Genomic DNA, 25,607 nt, shown 5'->3' with positions numbered 1-25,607 from the left:
CAGGATCGGTCCGGGGAGGGGCAGGCTCCCGGTCCGCAGCGGGACAGCACCAGGGGCCGGTCCCGCCGAGGGGGGCGTGGCCTCACCAGGGGGCGTGGTCTCACCAGGGGGCGTGGTCTCACCGGGGCGTGGCCTCACCAGGGGCGTGGCCGGCCCCGTGCCGCTTCGCCCCGCCCACGGTGGGAGGGGCTATGGGGGGCGGGGCCTGCAGCGGACACGCCCCGCGCCGCGCGCCGGCAGTGCCGGTAAGGGGGGGGCGGGGGGGGGGCGGGGGGGGACCCCCGGGGAGGGCGGGGGGGTCCCCATGGCCCGGGGGGACACTCGGGGACCCCTTGGTTCCCCCATAGCCCTCAGCGCTCCCCAGGGGCACCGCCCCCGGCCCTGGAGGGTGCCCCAAGCCTTGAGGGTCCCCCCCAAAAACCCCTTTGGGGCTCCCCCCACCCCGGGGGGCTCCCCATAACTCTTGGGGTCCCCTATGGCTCCTCTTGGAGCCCCCACACATCTCCGGGTCCCCCGCACCCCTTTTGGTGCCGCCTACACCCTTTGGGGTCCCCCGAACCCTCGAGGACCCCTCAAAGCCCCCCCATAAGCTTTGGGGCCCCCATACCCCTTGGGGTACCCCCACACCCTTTGGGGTGCCCCCCCCGGAGCTTTCTTGTAAACTTTTGGGGTCCCTCACCCCCCCTGCCCCCCAACTTTTGGGGTCCCCCCCACCCCTTGGGGGGGCACTTGGGGGGGGCGCAGGGTTTTGGGGGGACCCCACCGCCGCGGGCACCCCGCCGTGCACAGGCAGCACCCACTTTGGGGTGCACGCCCCCCCCCTCGGCAGGGACCCCCCCAAACACAGGCAGCACCAGCTGGGTGCAGGGACCCCCCCCCGATTTGGGGGTACCCCCCCCAATGCTGCAGGGTGCTCCCCCCCAACTCGGGACAGGGGTGCTGGCGTGGGGGGGGGGGGGAGACGGACACGGGTGGGGTGCGCCGTGACACACACACACACACCCCCCCCCCCCCGATGGTGGTGGCTTCTCTGATGGCTGCTATGGGGTTGTGCGGGGCGCGGCGTGGGGTGCAGCCCCCCCACTCTCCGGGGGGTCGGTTGGGTGTCCCGGCCCCCCCGCCCCCCCCATCCCCCTTTCCTGCCCCGGCAGGGCCGGAAGCGACAGCGGTGGCGGTGACGCGGGTGACGTGGGGGCCGTGACGTGGGGGCCCTGGGGTGACGCGGGGGACGGGGACGGGGTGCGGGTGCTGGGGTGCGGGTGCTCGGCCCCCACCCCTGCCCGGAGGTGCCCACCCTGACCCCTCCGCCCCCCCACCCCAGGCTCCCTCCTCCTCCTCCTCCTTCCATCCCTGCTTCTTCCTCTGAGCCCTCCTGCCTCCTTCCTCCTTCCTCCTTCCTCCTTCCTCCTTCCTCCTTCCTCCTGCCTCCTTCCTCCTGCCTCCTGCCTCCTGCCTTCATCCCTCCTCCCTCCTTCCTCTTTCCACCTCCCTCCTCCCTCCTCCCTCCTCCCTTCCTCCTTCCTCCTTCCTCCTTCCTCCTTTCCTTCTCCCTCCTTCCTTCACTCCTCCTCCCTCCTTCCTCCCTCCTTCCCTCCTTCTTTCCTCCTTCCTTCCTCCCCTCCCTCCTTCCTTCCTTTTTCCTCCTCCCCCCTCCCTTCCCCCCCCCAGTGCAGGACCCCCCACCCACCCCCCCTCTCCTCCTGCTCCCCCCCCCCAGGACTGAGACCCACGGCCATGGGGCCCGGCACCGGCACAGCAGGCAGGACGGGCAGCTGCCTGCACACGGCGGGCAGGCAGCCGTAGCGGCGGGCACCGCGCCATGGAGCCGGGGGGCACCCCCCCCCCCTCCCGGGGTCCTGGCGGCGCAGGATGCCATCGTCTTCTCGGGAGCAGGTACCGAAGGGGTGACCCCCCCCACCATGGCACCCACTGCGGCACCCACCGCGGCACCCACCACGGCACCCACCGTGGCACCCACCATGGCACACACCTCAGCAACCACCATGGCACCCACCATGGCACCCACCACAGCACCCACCGCGGCACCCACCATGGCACCCACCGCGGCACCCACCGCGGCACCCACCATGGCACCCACCGCGGCACCCACCGCGGCACCCGCCGGCACCGACATCTTCTGGGCCAGCCTGGTGCAAGCCCAGCTGTGCGTCTGGGAGCTGCAGGGAGCCATCGAGGGGGACGCGGACGGCGGCGACCGCGACCGAGCGTCCCAGGACACCCGGCGCCATGACCACGCGGCCTCGGCACGGAGCGTCCCACGCCGGTGGCGCGGGGCTGGGTCTGCGGAGGAGAGCGTCTCGCCCGCGGACGGGAGCGTCTTGCGTGAGCACCACGGCTCCGCGTACGAGAACATCTTCCACGTGTCCACGGGTGGGAGCCTCTCGCGGGAGCACCGCGGGAGCGTCTCGCAGGGGCACGTGCCCGCGGATGAGAGCATCTCCCCCAGGTCCACGGCCGTGGATGAGGACACCTCACGCGAGCACCAAGGCCGTGGTTCCACGTACGAGAGCATCTTCCACGTGTCTACAGATGGGACCGTGTCACCCAAGTCCGTGGCCGTGGAGGAAAGCCTCTTCCACGAGCACCAAGGCCATGGATCCACGTACCAGAGCGTCTTCCACATGCCTACAGATGGGACCACCTTCTCCAAGTCCGGGCCCGTGGATGTGAGCATCTTCCACGAGCGCCAAGGCTGTGGACTCGCATACGAGAGCATCTCGCACGTGTCCATGGGTGGGAGCATCTCAACTGAGCACTGTGGCCACGTGCCTACAGATGGGAGCATCTCGCCCAGGTCCATGTCCATGGATGGGAGCGTCTCGCCCGTGTCCGCGCCCATGGATGAGACCATCTCGCAGGAGCGTGTGCTGATAGATGGCACCATCTCGCCCAAATCCATGCCCACGGATGAGACCAACTCATCCAAGTCCGTTCCCACAGATGGGACCATCTCAAACAAGTCCGTGCCCATGGATACGACCATCTCGCCCGAGTTCATGCCTGCGGGTGGGAGCATCTCGCTCAAGGCCATGACCATGGATGGGACCATCTCGCCCCAGGCCATGACCATGGATGGGACCATCTCGCCCCAGGTCATGACCATGGATGGGACCATCTCGCCCAAGTTCATGCCCACGGGTGGGACCGCCTCACCCGAGCACCGGGACCCCGAATGCAGCGAGGAGGAAGAGGAGGAGGAGGATGAAGATGACGATGGCTGCTCTTCCCGGGAGGAAGATGCCGAGGAAGAGGAGGAACTGGAGGAGGAGGAGCCCCACTTCCACACCAACCCCCTCTTCCAGAGCCGGGTGCTGGCACCCATGGGTGCCCGGCAGGTGCCCGTCTACCGGCCCCACAGCGCTGCCCTGCAGCCGCTGCTCATCACCGAGGGGGATGACGCTGGGGGGGGCACCGGAGAGGAACGGGGGTGTCCCCCCCCACCCCTTGGGTGCCGCCCGGCAGGAGGGGACGTCGGCGGGGACGTCGGCAGCGCCGCGGAACAGGGTGAGTGTGGGGACCCCCCAGGCTTGGGGTTGGGGGGGGGACACACACTGTTGCTGATGGGGACCACCCCCCCCACTGTGTCTTCTCCCCCCCCAGGACCCCCCCGACCCCCAGGCCTGGCGCTCTCCACCCCCCCGGATCTGCCCCCGAGATCTGGGGACCCCCCCAGCCCCCTACAGCTGCAGCCAGAATGGGGGTACCAGGACCCCCCCGGGCCCCCAACCCCTCGGGAGCTCCTCCCAGGGGGGGGTGACCGGGCCCCCCCCCCCCCCCGGTTACCCCCCAGGGGGGACCTCAGCAGGAGGAGACCAGGAGCTGCCCCTCCCCAGGCCCCCGACCCCCCCAAAGCCGCCCCTGGGACGGGGGTACCAGCCCCCCACCAGGCCCGCGGCCCCCCCGGACTTGCCCCAGGGAGGGGGGGACCAGAGACCCTCAACCCCCCCATACCAGCCCATGAGAGGGGGGTACCAGCCCCCCCCCAGCCCCCTGACCCCCCTCAACCTCCCCCCGTCCCCCCCCAGCCCCCCATACCAGCCCTTGGCGGGGGGGTACAGGCCCCCCCCCAGCCCCCTGCCCCCCCTCGATCACCCCCAGCCCCCCTCCCCGCTCTCCTCCCTGCCGCCCTGGGGTCCCCCGAGAGCGGGGGTTATCGGGGGGTCCCAGGGGGGCCCCCCCGTGCCGGGCCATGGCTGTGCCCGGCTGCCGGCGTCCCCGGGCGCTTCCTGCCCGGGGGGGGAAGTGGCGCAGGGCCCCCCCCCCGCCACCCCGCCACCGCACCCCGCCATGGAGGAGCTGCCCCCCGAGACGGGCGAGGAGCCCCCGCCGGACCCCCCCGCCAGCACCCATGGGTGAGGGATGCCGGCGCCGGCCACGTGGCCTCCCCAGCACCCCCGGTCCCACGTGGGCGTCGTCCTCCCCACCCCCTGTCCCCCCCCAAATCCCATCCCAAAGCCCTGTCTGCCCCCCCAAACCCCCTGTCTGTCTGTCTGCCCCCCCCACCCCTGTCCCAGACCCCCTGCGTGTCCCCCCCGACACCTGGCTGTGCCCCCTGACCCCCGTCTGTCTGTCTGTCCCCCCCCGACACCCCCAGCCCCTGTCCGCCCCCCCCCAGCCCCCCAACCCTGTCCATCCATCCACCCCCAGACATCCGTCTGTCTGTCCACCCCCCCGGACCCCTGTTCCTCCCCCTGACCCCCCCCAAGTCCCCCATCCCCTCCCAGCGCCGTACCAGCAGGGCAGTTAAGGGGACACCCCCCCCCCCCAGTGCTGGCTGACCCCCCCAAACCCCCATCTGTTGTATCTGTCTGTCCCCCGACCTCCCCCCAGCCCCCTGCCCACCCCCCCAGCCCCTCCCAGCCCCCCCATTCCCCCTGACCCCCCCATCCCCTCCCAGCCCCCCATTCCCCCTGACCCCCCCATTCCCCCTGACCCCCCATGCCCTCCCAGCCCCCCCATTCCCCCTGACCCCCCCATTCCCCCGACCCCCCCATTCCCCCTGACCCCCCATGCCCTCCCAGCCCCCCCATTCCCCCTGACCCCCCAGCCCCTCCCAGCCCCCCCATTCCCCCTGACCCCCCCATTCCCCCTGACCCCCCCAGCCCCTCCCAGCCCCCCCATTCCCCCTGACCTCCCTCCCCTCCCAGCGCCCCCATTCCCCGACCCCCCCAGCCCCCCCTCCCCTCCCAGCGCCATACCAACCAGCGGGGCAGAGTTAAGGGGATCCCCCCCGCCCAGCCCCTGCAAAGCACCACCCGACCCCTCCCTCGTGTGTGTGTCCCCCCCCCAGGTCCCCTCCGGGGGGGTCAGCGGTGACGCCGGCGCTGGCCAACGGGGGCCAGGGGCGCCGGGGGGAGGCGCAGCGTTTGGCCACCCGCCTCTTCCACCTCGACGGCTTCAAGAGGTCCCAAGTGGCGCCGTTCCTCCGGAAGAAGTACGGATGGGGGGACACACATAAACCTTTTGGGGGGTCTCCTGGGGTTGGGGACCCCCCCCCTCAAGCTCGTGTGCCCCCTCCCAGCAATGATTTCAGCGGGATGGTGGCCCAGGAGTACCTGGACTTCTTCCAGTTTGGGGGGCAGACGCTGGACCAGGCGCTCAGGTAGCGATGGGGGGGACGGACTGTTGGGGGGGGGGGGTGAAGGTACCCCCCCAAATCGAGAGCCTGGGTGGGGTTTGGGGGGGGAGATGGGGGTGGTTTTGGGGGGGAGGAGAGATTTGAGGTGGTTTGGGGGCTGTTGGGGTCTGGAGTGGGGGGGGTGGGGGGAAGATTTGGGGTCTGGGGGGGCAGGTTTGGGGTCTGCTGGGGTCCAGGGAGGCAGATGTGGGGTGTTTTGGGGCTGGGGGGGTAAATTTGGGGTGTTTTGGGGTGTGAGGGGGCAGGTTTGGTGTATTTAGGGCCGGGAGGGGCAGATTTAGGGCATTTTGGGGTCTGCTGGGGTCCATGGGGGGCAGATTTGGGGTGTTTTGGGAGGGGGGTGGCAGATTTGGGGGCTCTCAGCCTCTCTTGGGGTCCAGGAGAGTGATTTTAGGGTCCATTGGGGTCAACAGAGACAGATTTGGGGGCTGTCTGCCTTGGGGGGGGGGGCAGATGTGGGGGCATTTGGGGTCCAGTGGGGTCCCGGGATGGGGGGGGGGGGGGTGTGTCCCAGTTTTGGGGTCTGGGGGGGGGAGAGAAATGCATTATAGGGGCAGGGGGGCAGCCAGCATGCCAGGGCAGGGGTTCTGGGAGGGGGGGAGGTGTTTTGGGGGTCCCGCTGCCATCGGGGGGGGCCCCCAGGTGCTTCCTGCAGGCGCTGGTGCTGACGGGCGAGACGCAGGAGCGCGAGCGCATCCTCGGCCACTTCTCCCGGCGTTACCATTGCTGCAACCCCGGCGCCTTCCCCTCCCCGGGTGAGACCCTGCGAGGGGGGGGGAGCACCCCCAGGCCCCCCCCGTACACCCCCAGATCCCCCCACCCAGCTCCTTCCCCCACCCCCATGCCGTGCCTCAGTTTCCCCACCCAGCACCCATCCATCCCCTCCCAGCGCTCTGGGGCACCCCCAGCTGCACCCATTGGGGTTCACGGTGATGGGTGTCCTCAGCTGGGGGGGCCCCCCCCCACCCTGACCCCCCCACGCCCCCCCCAGACGCCGTGCACTCCCTGACCTGTGCCATCATGCTGCTGAACACCGACCTCCACGGGCAGGTGAGGAAAGGAGAGGGACAAAATCCCCTCCCAAAATCCACACCCTGCATTTCTGGGGGGGCTTTTTGGGGGGGGGGGAAGAGACGGACACCCCCACACCCACCCTGCTCCCGCAGCGCCTCGGCCGTGCCATGACCAGCGCCGAATTCGTGGCCAACCTGAGCGGGATGATGGACGGGCAGGATTTCCCCCGGGAGCAGCTGAAGGTATTTTGGTGGGGGGGGGGGAGCTGTAAGGCTCTAAACAAGGTGGGGGGGCACCCCCCTGGACCCACTACCTGAACCCCACTTTCCCCCCCCCCCCAGGCTCTATATGGCTCCATCCGCAGCGAGAAGCTGGCGTGGGCAGCGTGAGTACGGGGTTCTGCGGGGGGGTGTGGGGTGGGGGCACCCCCTGATGCTGAGCCCCTCCGTAGGGATGAGGAGGAGGAGGAGGAAGATGCGGGGAGGGGGGGCAGCCTGGCCCCCCCCCGGCTGTAAGAAGAGCAACCCCTTCCTGGACCTGCCGGGGGGGGCCGGGGCCGTCACCTACCGCCGGGGCTGGCTGGCCAGGAAGGTGCTGGCTGAGGCCGACGGCAAGAAAAGTGAGTGGGGGGGGGGGATTTGGGGTGGTTTGGGGGGTCCAGGGGGAGATTTAGGGGTTTGGGGGCAGGTTGGGGGTTTTGGGGGGGGTCCATGAGGGGGATTTAGGGTAGTTTTGGGGTCCAGGTGAGGAGATTTTGGGGCAGATTGTGGGTCTAGGGGGGATTTGGGATGCTTTGGGGGGATTTGGGGTTGGGGGGGCAGATTTGGGGTATTTTAGGGTTGGGGGGTGCAGATGTGGGGCCATTCAAGGTCCATCAGATGCCTGGCAAGGGGGGGCACACCACCAGGGTCTGTTTGAGCCGGGGGGGGGGTCCCAGCTTTGGGGGCGTGTGTATCTTTTGGGGGTCAGCTGTGGGGGTCCAATCATGCCCCCCCCAACTCCCGCCCTCCCAGCACCATGGGGCAGACGAGGCTGGAAACCCTTCCAAGCCGTGCTACGGGGGACGGTCCTCTACTTCCTCAAACCCGGGGGGCGAACGGGGGTCCCCCGCCGTCCCTCTGAGCCGGGACCCACCCCGGCCCCCCAGGAGGAGGAGGAGGGGGGGCCCGAGGCCGAGGAGCCTTTGGGGGTGCACCACGCCTTGGCCGAGCGCGCCAGCAAATACACCAAGCGCCCCAACGTCTTCCGCCTGCAGACGGCCGACTGGCGCGTCTTCCTCTTCCAAGCCCCGTAAGTAACAACCCCCCCCCCGCCGGGGGAGGACGGAGATGTCTCCACAGGTGATGACATCACCTATGACCTCATCTGCTCACACTAGGACTCCCGAAGAGATGTTCTCCTGGATCTCCCGCATCAACTTAGTGGCCGCCCTCTTCTCCTCGCCCCCCTTTCCCGCCGCCGTCGGTTCCCAACGCCGCTTCGTCCGCCCCATCCTCCCCGCCGCCCCCAGCCACAGCCCCCCGGTGAGCCCCCCGCGGCCGGGATGGGGCGGGTGAGGGGGGGGGGTGAGCACACCCACGGGTGCCCACCGTCACCCGCCTTGACCCCTTCTCCCCGCGGGCAGGAGGAGCAGCACCGCTCCCACGAGGCGTGGATGGAACGGGCAGCCCAGGAGCTCTTCGAGCATCAACGCAACCTCCCCGAGAAACGGGGACGAGCCCGCGACCTGGACGAGTACCGCTTGAAGAAGGAGTATCTCCTCTATGAGGTGGGGCCGATTCATTCCTAATTAATTTAATTATCCAGGACGCCATCCCCATGGCGGTGGCTCATCCCCATCCGTATCGTTTCCTGCGGCAGAGACGTCGCTACGAGACCTACGTGCAGGTGCTGGAGACGTGGATCAACGCGGGCGCCCAGGACCTGGAGGGGTGGGAAGCCCAAGCGGGGCCGGCGGTGGCCCCCCCGGACCACCCCACCCTGACCAAAGCCCACTCCAGCCCCTCGCTCGTCCCCGACGCCCCCATCGCCCCCACCGTCCGCGTCAAGAGGAACATCTCCGAGCGACGGACGGTGAGGAAGATCGTCCCCAAACGCAACAAGAACCTGCTGTGATGGACATGGGGGGGGGGCCACACGTGGGGACATTTTGGGGGGGCGGGTGGCACCCCCCCACCCCACCCCGGTACGAGGTTCCTTCGGGCACCACCAGTATTGAGCCAACCTGGGGGGCTGGGGATTAAGGATGGGGAAACTCAGGGAGACACAACCCCCTGCCCCCCCCCCCAAAAAAAAGGGACAAGGGGGATGGGGGGGTCGCAGCCCCCCCCCGCAGCCCCCCCCAGCATCGCTGCTGCGCCCCCTCCCCGCGCCCGCTGCCTGCTGCTCTCCGTTGTGCAATAAAGGTGTGTGTCCCACCACTGCCACCCCGTGTGTCCCCAGAACTGCCCGGGGGGGTCAGGCTCAGGGGGGGGGATGTGGCAGCGGCCCCTGTCCCCGTATCCGTCACGGGCCTCACCACGGGGTGGGGGCAGGGGACGCTGGAGGGTGACAGTATATACATTACCCAGCTGTGTCACCTATAGGGTGACCCCCCCACACACACCCTGGGGTGTTCACCCAATCTCTGTGGGGCCCAGCCCCCCTCAGCACCTATGGGTGCCACCAGCCCCCCCAGCATCGCCCCGACACGACGCAGGGGACAGGGACACCCCCCGACACACCCATTTGGGCTGGGGAGGGGTCCTGGGGCAACCCCCAAACCCGGGGGAACCCCGCAAAGCTAACGCTGCTGCGGGGGACAAACCCCCAACCCGGTGACTGGGGAGAGGGACCCATCAGACCCAGGGGGTTCGTTAATGGGGGAAGCTTAATTAGGAGCCCAGAGGCACCCCCCTGCCTGTGGCTATGACAGATGATTTATTAGTAGTTTGCTGCTCCTACAGCTTTCCCCCACCCCAAAAAGGCCGACGCTGACCCCCCCCCGTGCCGCAACCCAGCGGGATCAGCCCCGGTAACACCACAAACCGCGGTGGGGGGGTCGCTGGGGCCCAGCTGAGCACCCGCAGAAAGGTGCCCCCCCACTTCCATGAGCTCTACCCTCCCCTACAACAAACCAGCAGCTAAAAACCACCCTAAAAATAGCATTTCCCCCCCAGTTTTACCAGTTCAGGGCTCCCCCCCCCGCAGCGGGATGAGGTCGAAGGGTCTTTTGGGGGGGGGGGGAACCCCACGCCGAGGTGGTGACATGGAGCATCTTCATCCTCATCCAGCCGCCACGGTACAAAAGCGAGACCCAAAAATATTTGGGATCAAAAGTCCAAAGGGGGATGAAAAAACGAGGGGGTGGGCAGGGTGGGGTATCCCTAAAATGGTTGGGTTTTTTTTTTGGGGGGGGATAATCTTTTTCCTTTCTGGGCGGGGAAATATTTACCGGTACAAAGAAACGATTACACGACATGAGATTTCATCGGCCTGGCCACGAACACACACGGCGCGGGGGACGGGAGCCCCGTCTTGGCGAGGGAGCAGAGCTTTGGAGATGAGACGGGGAGGGAAAAACCAAACGAAGCTCCGGCGGCGGCGTTGCGGCACGGCGCGGGTCCTTCTCCGGAGCTCGGCTCCGTGTCCCGGGACCGGAGAATCCGAGGTTCGGCTCCTCAGGCGTATTCCAGCTGGGCAGGGCCACGGGTTCCGTCGCTCTTGTGCTCCGCTGCAGCCATACTCGCCTTCCCCTCGCTGCCGCCACTCTCGATGGGCTTGGCAGACATATAGTCCCGCACTTCGATTTCCATTTTTTTAGCTTTCAGGGCTGCCATGTGCAGTTTTTCCAGGAAATCCGGCATACCTGGTGGGAAGGAGAAGCGGGAGATGGTGAGCAAAGCAGGAGAGGGACCAGCATCCACATCTGCTGGGCTCCGGAGATGCCAGAGGGCCCATCCTCCTCCTCCAGCCCCGTTCCCATTTTTCCTGATTTTTCTTTCTCCTCCTAATAACGCCGCTCTGACGCTTTATTCAAGGAGGATCCCACAACCTCGCTGGCTTCTGCCGCTCCCCGTCCCCTTCCTCAGTTATAACCTCACTGTTAGGGTGGGGTTTTTTAAATTTAATAATAATAAAATCAATTCTTATGTGACTCACTATGATTCACTCTGGAGCCTGGGGAACCTCACCACCTCCCAGCTACATTATAAGCGACCTGATAACGAGCCTGCGACGCATTAATTAATATTTAATATTTAAAATTATCACTTCTGCCCCAAGCAGGGTTGCACCAGCAGCACCTGGAGCTGCCGTTCTGCCGCCACTCATCAGTTTTATTCTAAATAAAACAAGTGTTAAGCGCACAGAGGCGGCCCCTACGTGGGCGACGCCAGCCCTCCTCCTCCTCCTCCCCCCTTGAGCTTTAGGCGCCGTTTTAGGCGCGTTGGAGAGCGCAGTCCGGAAGAAAAGAGGTTTCAGTGGTTGGCGACGCAGGGAGGTGCAAGAAAAAAGGCTGGTTTGATGCTCGAGCGCGTTAAATGAAAGTATTTCAGCACTTTCTTGCATCAGTCTCTACCACGAGCCACGTGACGGTAAGAAACGGGGCGGGGGGGGGGGGGGAATCACCACAGGTGACATTTCTGGTTTTATTTCCCACTCCCCAATGAATAAAATGAGAGTTAAAGCTGGCGACGGTCCCTTTTTTCTCCCAATTTCACAAGAAAACAGTGCTCTCCATCTTTCCCCCTGCCTGGAGGGGAGCGTTGAGCCAGCGGATGCTGCGGGACAGCCGTGGCCTTGGCTCAGCGCCCTTCAACGCCGGTTTCCCCCCCAGCTTACAGCCAAGCTCCTTCGCAGGAGTCTGAGCGCAGGCACCGCACACCCCTAAAACCAAGAGTTTTCGCTTGCAGAAATGCTTCAGAGCCAACGCTGCTCTGAAGTAAGGAAAAACCAGCTCATTTTATTAAAAAAAAATAATAATGGAATGCTGTTTGTTTTTTCCCCCCTCTGCCTGGGGTAGAGAAGGAGCATCCTTGTGCACAGACCCCTTTCCTCCTCACAGCCAGGAAATCCAGGCAGGACTCCCTCGCTGTGAGAAAGGAAGAGCAGCCTGAGGCACCAAAAATACCCCCAAATCCTCCAGATTTCAGCTTTCAAATCTTCTCCGTCTATTTTTCGCCCCGGAGGGGGGTGCAGGAAGTGGAAGGCAGGAGCGCGCAGGCTCACTCCAGAGCAAGGAGCCGGTGGGAATTCTCCCCGAGGGGTGAATTCTCACCACCAAAACCAACTCACCGCTCGAGACCATCCAGCTGACGCAGTAACGGGGAAACACGGTCTGCGGGTTGTCGCTGTAGGTCAGCAAGTAATCGAAACCATTCTGGGAAAGGAAAAGACACGTGAGCCCGAGCCGGCAGAGAAAACTCTGCTGGGCTTTTGCATCCTCACTTAAATTCCCTTTAGGGCCACGGAAGCGATGCAGACGTGTAAAGAGCCAGTGAAAACACACAGGGACAGTTGGTTTTGTGTTTTTTTTTTTGGAGAAGGTGTCATTCAGGCTCTGGACACCCTGCAAAGACCCAGAGATGCTTTTTATGAGGGCGGGAAGTGCTAGGAATGAGACTTTTGAGGCTTGAGGCTTTTAAAAAAAGGAGCCTGGTGCTCTGAAGCGGTGGAGTTGGCTCACCAGGAGCACCACGCTCCGGCAGGAAGAGTCTCAAGCTACTGGGATGGAGCTTCAAATCCTTCCCAAGCCGCACATGGATGGGTTTCCCTTGCCTTTGGGATACGAACTCATCCCTCTTTTCCAACCCTGGACTATTTACCCCAGTGTAGTGCTACGCATGACGGCCAGAGGAGGAACGGTTCCCCTCAGAGCAGTGATTCAAGCAGGAAGAAGCAATTTTGTGACAGTTTTTCCGCTTAATTTCCCAGCCCAGCCCCCAAACTTACCTCATCGAAGGTTTTGTGCGGACGGATGACCATTTGGGATTCGTAGGTTCTGACTCGAACGTACTCGGGGTCTTCGGGGACACTCGGATGCTCCACTGCCCTGGAGGGAACAAGAAAACAATGTTTTCACCCCAAAGAAAGCGGCTGTATTTTCAAGACAGATCCCTGAGGTTTTGACATGGTTTAAAATACATAAAAAAGCTCAGGAAATTTATTCACAGCTTGTCAGGAGGGTGGCCCGGCAATACCTACCGCGACACTAGTACCATCAGGTTGTTCTCTTTGTCTACGCTGTACCGTCGGACGTATACGTAGTCTCGCGAGTACATAGGGTACTGGGGAAGAGAAAGAACGGGCATCGACCCCGCTGCTGGCCGTTTGTCTGGGGTAAGGAGGATGACCGGAGAGGGAAGAAGGGACAGCTCACCGGGAAATGAGTGACCCAGTGAATCACTTCCGATCCAGTGGCCAGGTCTCTCTCGATTACGTCCAGTTTGATGACCAGCGAGTCCCACTTCTTCCTATATTCAGTGTCGAGCTGGCGAGAAAGAGAGACTGAGTCACCACGAAACCCAACAGCGTCGTTAAAGGAAGGCAAGCGGCCCTTTTCCTCATCCTGTGGGAACACACTGCGTCACGGGCAGGCGTTTTACCCACCGGGAAATTAAAACCCAATCGGGGCGTGGGATAACCCGCCCTGCTTCTGGTCTACACTGGGATCAGCTCTCAGTCATGTAAATGATACCAAGAGAAGAGAATATTCGATCCCACCCCTCGGGCAGAGGCCGTGCTTTATTTCTAACACGCCACGCAGCCCAGATTTCGAAGGCGCTCACCTGTACGTTGAAGAACTGCCGGGGCGTCACGTCTGTGTACGAGCCAAACACTGCGGTAAAGAGAAAGGTTTCAGTCCCAGACGTACGCAAATCTTTACCTCGGCACAGCAAGATTAAAAGGAAAAAGCATTTCCTAAGGCTGGTGACAGGGCTGGGACAACTCCGAGGGGCTAAGGCAGGGATGGGATCTGTGGAGAGGGAGGCAAAGGATGACAATTCCCATTTCCCCCCCCCCATTTTTCTATAAACACAGGAGGCACCCCGCCCTGCGAGGACTCGGCGCAAGAAAAACGAGCTACAGGCAAGGCACGGGGAGCACCGTTACCTCGGTACTGGTATAAGTGGGTGCCCTCGATCGGTCGCCGCCAGAGTTTAAAGTGCTTTTTGTCCATGATCATCTCCCAGGGCTGCTCCCCGGGAACGGCGACCGCCTCTCGCTCTGATTTGGGATCCGGTCGTTGATACTCGCCCGGGGTGCCGCCCTGTAACAGGCTGGATATGTTCTCCATGTGCTTCATCTCCTGCGCAGACCTGGGGGGAAGACGAAAACCAAACCAACCGCTTAGTAACCAAAGCCTCGGTGGAGACTTTCTGCTGCAGACAGAGCTCCCCCCGCCCCGAGACCAGCAAAATCCTTCCAAGCTTCATCTAGAGGGTTTTTGGTGTGGAAAGAGCAGCCTGGGCATGGAAAATCCACCCCTGGGGCCATTTTCTTTCATCCTAAGGGGCTTGTGCTTGTAAATATTATATAGCATTGAAAAATCGCGCCGTGGTGTGTCTGGGCGGGGGGGTGGTGGGGGTGGTGGAGCTTCCCACATCCTCTTGCAGGGTGGAGACCTAGTCTGGGGTTGAATGCAGCTGCCGGGGAGTCCCCAAGCCAGGTGGCCCTTGCAGGGCCACAAAACGTCACCCGCAGCCGCAGGACTTGCTCTTTAAGGAGAAAAAAGGGGAAAAAACCCCCACGGGACGGTAGCAGCGGCCTCAGGCTGACTGTTTCTCAGGGGAAGTGCGCAGGGGCTTGTTCCTCATACGGATGGGAAGTGCTTCTCCCCCCGTCCCGGTGAGATCCGGCAGACAAACAAACCCTCCGTCCTCGGCAAATACCAGCCTTTCCACAAAGAAGTAACACCCAGAAACCCGCAGCGGTTGCCATCGGATGCTCGCAAGCCAAGATTTGTTTTCCTGGCTGAACCGAACAGAAGCAGCGGGGGCTCCCCACAAACGTGGGACCATCAAACACCACCCCCCCCCCCCCAGTTCCAGCATCCTTCACCTACAGAAACTGGATTCAGATCTCGGGTCTCAAAAACACAGGGTGGGGGTAGAGGAGAGGGCAGGAAAACCTCCCAGTGCCGGGGGAAATCCCTCCGAGCCACGGCTTCAGCCCCCCAAAAGAAAAGGAACGGCTGGTTTATCGACACCTGGAGTCCTCGACCTGAAGGAAGGAGGATCACTCGCTGTCTGCAGCGCTTTCAACCCTCCTGGCGGTGCCCGAAAATGCTAATTATATTAAAGTAATTAGCATCAGCCAGATCTAAAGCACCAATTTGTAACCTGCAAGGCGGGTCTCACAAGTCCGGCTGAGGTAATGTTCGCGGTCCCTGGCAGTCGCCAAGCTCCCAGCCTCCCCCGGACTGGTCTGAAAGCGTCCCAGGGCACACCTGATCCACAAACCCCCGCGTCCGGTGGGCACAGCTCCAGCACGACCCCCCCAAAACGCTCCTCCGCACCCCTACCGATATCCTCACCAAGCAGGGAGAGCCCCAAGCCCTCCGTCACCTCCTTCCCACCTCCGGCTTATTTATTACAGCCTTCGCTTTCATTTCTAAATGAAGCCAATTGCTGGAGGAGGCGGCTCCCAGCTCATCAGCAAAGCTCTCACCTCGGCCGGGGCTCCCTCACCCAGTGCAGCCCCCTCCAACCGGCCGCGCAGACAACGAGGCACCTTCGTTAGCCAGCGGCAAACACCGACAGCAGCCTGAGCCGCTTCCCTGGCCGGCATCCAGCCCCGGCATCGCTTCACCGGGGGGGCTGCATCGGTGTTTCTGCACCAGCGGCGGGCGGGATGCCACCGCGGGGGACGCCAGCCACGGGCAGAGCTCTCCCTTGCCGTTTTTGACTCCCTGACAGCTACAAACCACCGCGCCAGAAGGTGAGGGCGGCACCGCCAGAGCAGGGACTGGTTTTAACCAAGAGAAAAAAAAAAAAAAAAAGAAAGTAAGAAAAAAATAAAAGCCTCCCCCAAAGTTAAATGAGAGGGGGACAGAGGAGGAGGAGAGCTGGGAGGGGAAGAGAAAGATGATACCGAAGCCGAGAGCTATTTTAAACCCCAGGAGCTACAGCAGGAGGAAGACGCAGCTCCTGGCCTTTTACCGCACAGTTGTATCCTATTTATTTATTTCTGTCCTCATTTTGAGCCTGTGTACGGCGTGCTCCCACCTGTCTTGTAAAAATTACATCGGCCGTCAAAGAGAAGAGAGCAAAGCTCTCCCGCGACTCCAACTCGTTCTAACAGGCAAAGACTTTGCCGAGAACTTTATTGCTCCCGTAACTAGACTGAAGCCTAGTGAGCTGTGACAGGGAGTAAATGATTAAAGGAATAAGGAGAAAGTAAATAATAAAGAAGAGTAATAAAAGGGAACTCTCCCTCGCCTGCTCAAGTGTGCTACATTGGGCTTGAGTCCTTAAATTACAGTGAGGAGGCTTAAGCGTGCGAGGAGTAACCTTGAACAAGAAAAGATCGACTCCGCTTTTAATCCCGGGCCTAAGCCAAGCTCTGCTGAGCCCGCTGGAAAACATCAGGCAGGGTTCATCCTCGGCGCCGGGACCCAAAAGGCCACGTGATGCAGAGCAGCGGCTCCTCGTTAAGGAATAAAAGCAGGATTTGGATCTCTTTCACAGCGTTGGCCACGCGTAAAGGCTGGGGATCTCTCTAAAATGTTTGAAGGTGTCATAGATCGGGGCGTGAGGGTTGTTTCTCATTACCTGGAAGATTTAATTAAGCCTTAGGTAAGCTACTTAAACAAATACCAGGTATTTAACGCCCACAGGACAGCCTGGACGAAGCACCTGGATGCAGAATTTAAGAGAAGGGAAACCCGGTGATGCCCCATTGCACCCCAAGCTTCTCATTAAGTCTTAATTACCCTCTCCTGACTTACCCCCACGCTGGATAATTATGCCCAAAGCCCCGCGCTTCCACGGCTATCTCAAAAAGCAACCGGGAAGGTCGGAGGGTCCTTCCGTCGTCATCCCATTGTGGGGGCACCATGTGTCACCCCCCCCGTGCCAGCACCGTCCCCCCGGGTGTAAATGCAGTAGGATGGGGGGGACATCCAGTATTGGGGGGGAACATCTTTCCGCAGCACCCCCGGGGTGGGGGGGAGCGTAGGGGACCACCCTGAAACCACCGCGAGGAGGGAGGCATCATGTTGAGGCAGGATTTGGGGGGTGGAGGGCGCACCCCCAGATCCCAAGGAAGCAGGAGAGGGAGCTGGGGGGGCACCAAGGAGAGACCTGGGGGGTAGGGGGCACCCCAAGGCCCTAGTCAATTTGCAAGGGGTGCAGGGACAGGATTTAGGGAACCTCCTACCCCCAGAAAAGGGCTGGAGAACACACACACACCCCCCGGACAGCCAGGAGAGGAGTTGGGGGAGCACCCTAGTAGATTTAGGGGGGCACCCTGTGGGGGAAGGACCTGAGGGGTGCACCCCCAGGTTAACAAACTGGGCAGAACCTGCAGAGGGGGGCAACGCCAGGCCCGGGGAAGGTTTGTGAGGGCACCCCCACCCAAGAAAATTTGGGGGGGGCACCCCCAGGGATTTGAGAGGGCACCCTCAAGCTTTAGAAAATCGAGGTGTACCCCTAGAGATGGGGGACCGGGGGGATATCTCTAAAGAGCTTGGCGGGGGCACCCCAAGCCCCAGTGCTCCCGGCAAGGGGGGGCATCCCTGAGGATCGGGGGGGCACCCCAGACCCCAGGAACTGGGGGGTGCAGGGGCCTTGGGGAACCTCAAGCGCCGGGAACCCCGGGCCACCGAGGAACCGGGGGGGTTCCCAGGGCACCGAGGATGGGGGTGAGGGGTGTCCCGGGGGCCCCGCGGCGGACACCCACCGCTGCAGCTCCTCCTCCTCGATCCGCTGCCCGTCCCAGACGAAGACACCGGCCAGGGTCGCCATGAGGCGGCCGGTAGCGGCGAAGGCGAGGCGGCCTCGGAGCTGCCCCCGCCACCACCACCACCCGCCGCCGCCGCGCCTCGCCCGCTCCGCCGCCCCGTCCCCGCCGCTACCGCCTCCGCGGTACCGGGCCCGCCGCACCCGCTGCCCCGTCACGCAGCTGCACTGCCGCGCCAACAGGCCCAGCAGGCCCCGCCGCCCCGCACCGCCCCCCGCCTGACCGCCGGGAGCGGGGGGAGCCTCGGCGGGCCCGGGCGGGCGGGGGCCCAGACGGGCGATACGGGCGCAACGGGCGACGAGGCCGACGAGCGGCCGCCGCGGCTGCAACATGCCGCCGCTCCCTCAGCGGGCCGCCCCGCGTCGCTCTCGATGCGTCATCACGCCGCGCCGCCTCGCCATTGGCCGCCTCCTCGCCGACCCGCGCGGTCATTGGGCGAGGGCTGGGGAAAGCCCGCCCCCTACACCCTCGCGGACGCGGAGGAGGGAGGGCAAGGGCGCGCGGGACGCTGGAGGATGGGTGGGCGTGGCGGCTCGGCTGGGGGCGTGGCTTACCGCCGGGTGGGCGGGGCTTCTAGCTGGAGGGGCGGGGCTTGCCGCTGGGACACGCCCCCAACAGCTTGCGGGGCACTGGGTGCAGGCAGGGCCCCTTATTGGGGTGCAGGCAGGGCCGGCTATGGGGGGGCACTGGGTGCAGGCAGGGCCGGCTATGGGGTGCACTGGGTGCAGGCAGGGCCCCTTATTGGGGTGCAGTGGGTGCAGGCAGGGCCGGCTCTGGGGGGCACTGGGTGCAGGCAGGGCTGGCTCTGGGGGGCACTGGGTGCAGGCAGGGCCCCTTATTGGGGTGCAGGCAGGGCCGGCTATGGGGGGGCACTGGGTGCAGGCAGGGCTGGTTATGGGGTGCACTGGGTGCAGGCAGGGCCCCTTATTGGGGTGCAGTGGGTGCAGGCAGGGCCGGCTATGGGGGGCACTGGGTGCAGGCAGGGCTGGTTATGGGGGTGCACTGGGTGCAGGCAGGGCCCCTTATTGGGGTGCAGTGGGTGCAGGGAACATGGCAGGGATGTTTATCGGAGCAGAGCACAGCGGGCACAACGCAGCGCTGGGTATCGGGGCACAGAGTGACGAGGGGCACCCCCTTTTCCGGAACAAAGCGCAAGCTCCCACACATGGCTCTTTGCACCCCCTTTATTTCCTCTAGAGAAGGGCGGGGGGGAAGCCCCAAACCCCGCGGCACCCGCGCCCCATCTAGAGTCCATCGAGCTACACGGATCAGTGGAGGGAAATGACATCATTCATCTCTTTTGGGTTTTTTTTTACAGAAATACAGTAGGTTTATGCACAGACTATTTACACTGAAGCCCCTCTCTTGCATATAAGTCACCGGTGGGGAAACCCAAACCCTTTTCCAGCCGGATCGCCGGGGGATGTTTTCTTTGGCCGAGGACCCAGAGGTGGGATGGAGGAGGAAGAGGAGCCGCCCTGGGGGCAGCTAAGCCCCCCCAAATCCCCGCTGCTGCCTTCTCCCCACACCCTTCCATCAAAACCCTCGAGGGTTTTAAGGGGCTGATTTTACTCCTCGGAGACTCGCAGTGCTCTCCCCGGGTTGAGTTTTTGGGTTTCACGCCACAGCCTGAGCCCCGGAGAGCGGCCGAAGCTCTTGCATAGCCAGTGCTGCTGTGGGTGCGGGGGGGGGAAAGGGAGGAGCTGGGCAAGAAAACAGGTAATAAAAGCGTTAGGGGGATGGTTGAGAACCTACAACAAGCGGTACTCCTGCCCTAAAATTCCTTCCCTAAACCACCGCACTCTCCGCGGAGCCAGCCTTGAGCTTTTTGGTGCGGGGCACTCGGGTCAACATATCCTTCTGGGTGATTTTTATTTGTTTTTTCCTATTTGATTTGGTTTAAACAGCCCAAAACACCCCGCTCTGTCCCTGCCAGCTACCTCCTCCGGGTTGCGCTGCAGGTCTGGATGCACCGGATCGGCTTTCCGGCACCGTCCAGGGAAACGTTCGCTCCTCGAGGTCCGTCGTCTCTCGGGACACATGGAGGGAATGGGGTCATAAACTAAGAGCGGGACAGAGAAACACTGAGGTTAAAAGTGAAGAGCAGAAAGCAGGAGAGTCGGATTGGTGTGGAGATCAGGAACTTGCATAAAAGCTACAGGCAGAGATGCCGGTTTTCCAGCACAGGCTCAACCTGCTTCCCAGGAGCTGTTGCAGAACCAAAGTCTGGTCGGATCTTGGCTAAAAAACCCCCAGGATTTGCTCGGTGAGATACCGACAGGAGCCGGACGCGGCGGCAAAGGGGGATGGAGCTCCTCCAAAACCATCGCCGGCATCAGAAGAACTTCTTTAAAATCAACCTGCGTTGTGCCGCTTGTTCACAAACCTCGCTCGGGGGTTCGACGGCGGTGACGGTTCCCGGCAGCCGGTCCCGAAACTGTCACTGTCCTCCCCCCGAGCCTGAAATAAAGTGCAAAATGCTCGTGTGGTCAGCGCCAGTCGGAAAAGAGGAGCAGGTAGAGCGGTGGGGGGGTTTGCTCTACCTTCCTCCTGCCGTACAGCTGCTATAAAGGACTGTTCCTCTCCCACCGGCACGCCACGGCGGGCGTTTTCCCTATATATCTATAAATATATACACATACACACGTGCGCCACGCCTTTCTCTGGGCGTACGTCACGCCTCGGCGGACGAAGGATCAAGTTCGTCGCGCGCTGGGTTGGGAATTCAACGTGATTTTTCCCCCACCTCCCTGCCTGGCACGGGGTGGGGATGAGATCTCTGACGAGGAAGAGCAGATCTCACCCGCCCCTCGTGCCAGGGGATGACGGCGGCGTTATTTCAGCCAGGTGAGCCAGCGCAGGGTTAAAAACCACACCGTGGAGTTAATAAAATAAGGGATAGGAAGAAAATACCAGTCATCTGACCCAAAAAGTTCTTTCCTCTGCGTAGGAGAGATCAGAAGAGTGAAGGAGGTGCCGAGAAAGTGAAATTTAGAGGTGGGAGAAAGCCATGACCGCGTCCCGGTGCCGGCGGCATCAGGGGGTGTACGCCGGCGGCGGCTGGAATTGGTTGATCACTTCGTACTCGGCCGGGTAAGGTTCGTTCTCCTCCATCTCGGACAGGAGCTCCAGGGCTTGCTCCTCTTCCTCGGTGGGGTAGTGACGGAGCAGGTTGGCGGCGGTGGCGAGGATGGAGGCTCCCCCGGCACCCGCCACAAGGTAGAAGCTGACGGCGAAGGTGACGTAAACTTGGGAGCCGTGGTATTTTTTGTGCTGCTGTTGTTGGGCGAGGATCAGCTCCGAGGCCCAGTAGCAGAATCCGATGACGGTGGCACACTGCAGGACTGAGAGAGAGAAAGAGCGGGAAAGACGTTGAGCAGCCAGCAAAACCAGAAGTTAATTTTACGGCTGACGCGGCGAAGGAACGCCGAGCCCCGCTTGCCGGCGGTTTAAGCCAGCAGAGCGTCTGCGGTGAGAGGGGGCAGCGGGTGTGTGAAACCCAGCCAGAGAGAGGGGAAAACACGGCGGAGGGCCGCAGGCTGAGGAACAACCCGGCTGAGCGGGGCGACCAGCAACGCAAACTGAAGCTGAACGGTGTGGAAGGGGACTTTTTTGTGATCTGGAAGGAGCGGCAGGGACAAATCGGTGCTCGGTGTTTCGGGCAGACTGAGAGCTTGGACTTTCCCTGAGCCGCTCAGGTCTGACGTGGGTAATTCTGCCAGGGATAAGGGATATTAAAGCTCCTTTGACCTCACGAGTCAGAAAAGATGACCTCCTTCCTCAGAAAAGCACTACGGGACCTCTTTGAAAAATAAGACTTGCTAATAGATGCTTAATATTCATCCTTGACCTCTCCCCCACCCCCCAAGATTTAACTTGAATTTTAGCTATATGAGGGTTCTGTTGCCCTTCAGACCCGAAATGCCGTAAAGGGGAAGTTCTGTGGGTAAGACGGGTGCCGCAGCTGCGAACTGAAGGCTGGAAAAACCCCCAAGAAAACTCTTCGGGGGCTTTTTTCCCTCCCCTTGAAAGTCTGGAAGAGGAAAAAAGAAAAAAAAAAAAGGCAAGCAGGGGCTTTATTCCCACGCCGTCGGGGATTTACCCGTAAGGATGTGAGCGAAAGCGTAGCGACGAGTGATCTTTAATGCCGGGTGCTTGGGGCCGAAGACATCCAGGAGGAAAGCCGAGAGGCTGCAGATGATTCCCAGGAAGCAGAAAGCGGCGATGACTCGGAGCAGCAGAACGGTCTGCGGGTTCATGCAGTAATCTGCGAGGGGAGGAAGAGAGGCAGGCGCTGAAAACTTCTCTTTTCCACCCAAATCGCTCACCAGACAGAGCAACTGGTATCACGACGTTCCCTGTTCCGATCCCACCCGGCATTTCGAAGTTTAGAAATGCAAAAAAAACCAGAGTGCAGCGGGGTGCTTTTAATTAGGGTCTAGAAAACAAACCTCCTTGATACAGCAGCCGGCCAGGCCACTTTATAAACTATTATTGCCATGGAAATTAGAGGTAAATAAACACCGAACCAGCTGGGATAACAAAGCAGGTCGGTGGGTTCCTTATTTAAAAGGGGCAGCGGGGAGAGGAAGGAGGGGAAGGGGCTCCGGTCGTCTCCCCCACTGCGAGCCATGAGAGATTTTAATAAAAAGAGCCAGGCGTTAATTAAACATCACATTAAAAAGCGTTAATAAAGATGCCGATGCGACACACGGCTGGAAATGAGTCACAAGTGCGCGGCTCTGACTCCGTCCGTGCCGGGAGGGGGACAGAGGTAACCGAAAGCAGGAAAACAAAGACGGAACGCGGCCGCCCTGCCGGCTTTTACCATCAGAATTGCGCATTCGACAGCTTTATCGGCACCGGCTTCTTGTTTTGACTCATAACCGCCCCACGCAACGACGCACAAATCCCACTGCGGGGATTCCGTCGCCTGTTAGCTCAAAAAATAAGTTGGAAACGATGTTTTTATGCTGCTTCTCCTTTTTTCTCCTTCCTAACCGATCGGACAGGACCAGGGCTGCCCAGGCAGGGGGTGAGGCCCCTCGCGCTGCCGGTAAGCGCAAACACACACGTTTATTGCTGACGTTTGGAGCTGAATTTGCGCGGCGGGGCAGCGCGTGCCAAGCGCCGAACAGTTTCGAGACTAAAACGGGGAAAAAACCACCTTATTTTGGTGACGGCGGAAGGCAAAAACCTTTATTAACTGTTACGGAGAGGTGCGAGGGGGGCGCTGAGGCTCAGCCCTGCGGCGGGGGTTTGGGGCAGCGGTGGGGACGGCCCAGGCGAGGCCCGAGCCCCCCGAGAACCGGCCGTCCCCGCACACACCGGGCCCGGCGCCCCGGGGAGGGAGGAGGGAACACAGCCGGCCCGGCCTCACCTCGGAGCAGCTCGGGATCGACGTAGCCCAGGACATCGGCGACGCCCAGCTCCTGACGGGCGCAGGTACCGCCGTGAATACGGAGCCAGGCGGGTTCGGCCAGCGCCGTGCAGAGCGCCGTGATGGAGAGGGCCCCGGGCAGCGCCGAGGCCAGGCTGCGCTCCGGTTGCTTGGGCAGCCCGCTCCCCGCCGCCCCGCGCCGCCGCCGCCCGCCGGGCAGCCCGGTCCCGCCCGGGGTGTACATCCCGGCCCGGCCCGCTCCGCTCCCACCGGCAGCGGCTCCGGCCCGGACCCCTCCGCCGCCGCCGCCGCCGCCGCCGCCGCCCCAACTTCCGGTCGGTACCGCTTCCGGTTCCGGCGCGCTGACGTCATGGTGCGTCGCCGGCAGCCTGGCCATGAAGGAAGCGCTGGAGCTGTTGTGCCGCGTACCGGCGCATCCCGATTCCCGCTGCTGGTTCCTGGCCTGGAGCCCCGGCGGCGGCCTGTTGGCCTCCTGCGGCGGTGACCGCCTCGTCCGCCTCTGGGGAAGGGAAGGTGGGCGGTGGCGGGCCGGGGCGGGGCTGGACGGGAGGGGCTGGGGCCAGAGGGGAATGAGGGAGGGGCTGCGAGGGAATGGCTGGGGAGGGGGCGTGGCCAGAGTGCCCGTGAGGGGGCGGGGGCGGGGCCGGGGGCGGGGCCGGGGGCGGGGCCGGGGCCTGGGCCGGGGGGCGGGGCCTGCCCCCCAGCGCGTGCCCTCCCGCTCTGCCCAGGCCAGGGCTGGTCCTGCCGGGCCGTGCTGGGCGAGGGGCACCAGCGCACGGTGCGCAGGGTGGCCTGGTCCCCCTGCGGCTCCTACCTGGCCTCCGCCAGCTTCGATGCCACCACCTGCATCTGGAAGAGACAGGAGGATGGCTTTGAGGTGAGACACCCCCCCCCCTCCAGCCCGGGGCCCCCCCCCCGTGCCCCCCATGTCCCACCCCACCCCTGTCCTCTCCTCTCCCTCCCCAGTGCGTCACCACCCTGGAGGGGCACGAGAACGAGGTGAAGTCGGTGGCCTGGGCTCCCTCCGGCACCCTGCTCGCCACCTGCAGCCGAGACAAGAGCGTCTGGGTCTGGGAAGGTGAGGGGAGAGGGGGAGCAGCCCCCCCCCAGGCTGGAAGGGAAAAGGGGGGACGGTGGAGGGCTGCTCCCCCCTGGCAGGGCTCCCCTCTGCTCACTGTAACAGTTTGCTCCCTGCAGTGGATGAGGAGGAGGAGTACGAGTGCGTCAGCGTTCTCAACTCCCACACACAAGACGTCAAGCACGTGGTCTGGCACCCCAACCAGGAGGTAAGGAGAGCGCCTGGCCAGGGGGGACACGCTGCTTTTTCCACCCCAGCCCCTACCCCAGCCTGGGAACGGGCTGGAGAGTGCTGACCTGCTCCTGTCCCGGCTCCACCAACCTGAAACCGGGAGCAAAGAGCAGCTCCACATGTGCAGGCAGCTGCCTGGCCCCTGCCCGGTTCATTCCTCTGCCTTCCCTCAGCTCTTGGCCTCGGCCAGCTACGATGACACGGTGAAGCTGTACCACGAAGAGGAGGACGACTGGGTGTGCTGTGCCACGCTGGAGGGCCACGAGTCGACGGTGTGGAGCGTGGCCTTCGACTGCAGCGGCGAGCGCTTGGCTTCCTGCAGCGACGACAAGACGGTGCGCATCTGGCGCCGCTACAAGCCGGGCAACGAGGAAGGTGAGGCTCCTAGCCCATCTTGCGTGCCGTGGGGCTCGGAACCTGCTGGGGTGAAAAGAGAGGGCAGGGGAAAAGAGCGAGTAGGGAGTTGAGGGTGTTCTCTCACCTGCCAGGGGTGGCCTGCACCGGCACTGACCCCACCTGGAAATGCGTCTGCAACCTCTCTGGTTACCACACCAGGACCATCTACGACGTGGCGTGGTGAGTGGAGGGAGATGGCGCCTGCGGCCGAGCCACCTCGGCTCCGTTTTCTCCCGGTGGCGGCACGGGTGACGCACCCGGCGCTGCCCCCTCGCTCTAGGTGCCACCTCACCGGGGCGTTGGCGACAGCCTGCGGTGACGACGCTATCCGGATCTTCGAGGAGAGCGCGTCCTCCGACCCGCAGCAGCCCACCTTTGGCCTGGCCGCCCACGTTCCCCGGGCGCATTCGCAGGACGTCAACTGCGTGGCCTGGAACCCGAAGGAGCCGGGCTTGCTGGCCTCCTGCAGCGATGACGGCGAGATCGCCTTCTGGAAGTACCAACGTCCCGAAGTTTGCTGATGGGTTCAATCGTTTTGCTCCTTCGGCGCTGCCACCGGCACGCGGCCCTGCGCCGGTGCCGAGAGCATGGCAGGGGAGAGGGAGACTGAGCTCTGCCGCGTGGGTTGGGACTTTTGCGTGCCCCCCCAGGACCGTGGGGGGCCCATAGGTCTCCCTGGGGATGCGCACCTCTGCTGGCACGTGGCAGGCTCTGGGAGAAGGGGCAGGACTTGCTCCCCGGTCCTTCCACCCCACACTCAATAAATCAGCGTTCTCCTGGCCAAAGCCTCCAGCTCTTCCTTTCGGTGCCGTCACCGACACCCCCGGCACCCTCAGGGCGAGCGAAACGGGGTGCGGGTGCTCCAGCGGGAGCTGGACGAGGTGACG

General features: G+C 63.3%; 4 protein-coding genes across 4 annotated transcripts; 2 read left to right on the top strand and 2 right to left on the bottom strand.

The window, feature by feature from the left end:
* The first annotated feature begins 3,626 nt into the window (after positions 1-3,626).
* LOC142598287 (PH and SEC7 domain-containing protein 4-like) lies at positions 3,627-9,099 on the top strand. Its single transcript, XM_075736473.1, is given in 12 exon segments — positions 3,627-4,373; positions 5,312-5,455; positions 5,543-5,623; positions 6,302-6,414; positions 6,651-6,709; positions 6,826-6,915; positions 7,015-7,184; positions 7,186-7,292; positions 7,687-7,963; positions 8,052-8,196; positions 8,298-8,441; positions 8,534-9,099. Coding segments are annotated over 12 exon segments (1,980 nt in total). The 5' UTR covers positions 3,627-3,978; the 3' UTR covers positions 8,789-9,099.
* Positions 9,100-10,122: 1,023 nt separating this feature from the next.
* STARD7 (StAR related lipid transfer domain containing 7) lies at positions 10,123-17,990 on the bottom strand. Its single transcript, XM_075736474.1, has 8 exons — positions 17,555-17,990; positions 13,766-13,971; positions 13,441-13,490; positions 13,032-13,142; positions 12,857-12,939; positions 12,605-12,704; positions 11,948-12,032; positions 10,123-10,520 (listed from the first exon to the last, which is right to left on the bottom strand). Exons 1-8 carry the CDS (start codon positions 17,944-17,946, stop codon positions 10,333-10,335), a joined length of 1,215 nt encoding a protein of 404 aa, XP_075592589.1. The 5' UTR covers positions 17,947-17,990; the 3' UTR covers positions 10,123-10,332.
* Positions 17,991-18,784: 794 nt separating this feature from the next.
* TMEM127 (transmembrane protein 127) lies at positions 18,785-23,391 on the bottom strand. The gene is made up of 3 exons (XM_075736496.1): positions 22,995-23,391; positions 21,717-21,881; positions 18,785-20,958 (listed from the first exon to the last, which is right to left on the bottom strand). The coding sequence occupies exons 1-3, from the start codon at positions 23,389-23,391 to the stop codon at positions 20,651-20,653; spliced, it is 870 nt and encodes a 289-aa protein (XP_075592611.1). The 3' UTR covers positions 18,785-20,650.
* CIAO1 (cytosolic iron-sulfur assembly component 1) lies at positions 23,390-25,505 on the top strand. The gene is made up of 7 exons (XM_075736495.1): positions 23,390-23,528; positions 23,744-23,892; positions 23,982-24,093; positions 24,213-24,301; positions 24,498-24,699; positions 24,813-24,900; positions 25,001-25,505. Exons 1-7 carry the CDS (start codon positions 23,390-23,392, stop codon positions 25,239-25,241), a joined length of 1,020 nt encoding a protein of 339 aa, XP_075592610.1. The 3' UTR covers positions 25,242-25,505.
* Positions 25,506-25,607: the final 102 nt, after the last annotated feature.

Source organism: Balearica regulorum, chromosome 27, assembly GCF_011004875.1.
Source record: "Balearica regulorum gibbericeps isolate bBalReg1 chromosome 27, bBalReg1.pri, whole genome shotgun sequence".
Classification (NCBI taxonomy): domain Eukaryota; kingdom Metazoa; phylum Chordata; class Aves; order Gruiformes; family Gruidae; genus Balearica; species Balearica regulorum.
The sequence above is the reverse complement of the archived record's forward strand: the minus strand, read 5'-3'. Positions and strand labels throughout refer to the sequence as shown.

Bases quoted from the DNA above. Each gene is read 5' to 3' on its own strand.
- STARD7 (XM_075736474.1), bottom strand. From the start codon at position 17,946: ATGTTGCAGCCGCGGCGGCCGCTCGTCGGCCTCGTCGCCCGTTGCGCC. The intron at 13,972-17,554 runs GTGGGTGTCCGC...TCTTCCCCCCAG, and splicing joins GAGGAGGAGGAGCTGCAGCG to GTCTGCGCAGGAGATGAAGC. The intron at 12,705-12,856 runs GTAGGTATTGCC...TGTTCCCTCCAG, and splicing joins CTGATGGTACTAGTGTCGCG to GGCAGTGGAGCATCCGAGTG.
- TMEM127 (XM_075736496.1), bottom strand. From the start codon at position 23,391: ATGGCCAGGCTGCCGGCGACGCACCATGACGTCAGCGCGCCGGAACCG. The intron at 21,882-22,994 runs GTGAGGCCGGGC...CTCCCCTCGCAG, and splicing joins CGATCCCGAGCTGCTCCGAG to ATTACTGCATGAACCCGCAG. The intron at 20,959-21,716 runs GTAAATCCCCGA...TCTCTCTCTCAG, and splicing joins TTTCGCTCACATCCTTACGG to TCCTGCAGTGTGCCACCGTC.
- CIAO1 (XM_075736495.1), top strand. From the start codon at position 23,390: ATGAAGGAAGCGCTGGAGCTGTTGTGCCGCGTACCGGCGCATCCCGAT. The intron at 23,893-23,981 runs GTGAGACACCCC...CTCCCTCCCCAG, and splicing joins GACAGGAGGATGGCTTTGAG to TGCGTCACCACCCTGGAGGG. The intron at 24,901-25,000 runs GTGAGTGGAGGG...CCCTCGCTCTAG, and splicing joins ACCATCTACGACGTGGCGTG to GTGCCACCTCACCGGGGCGT.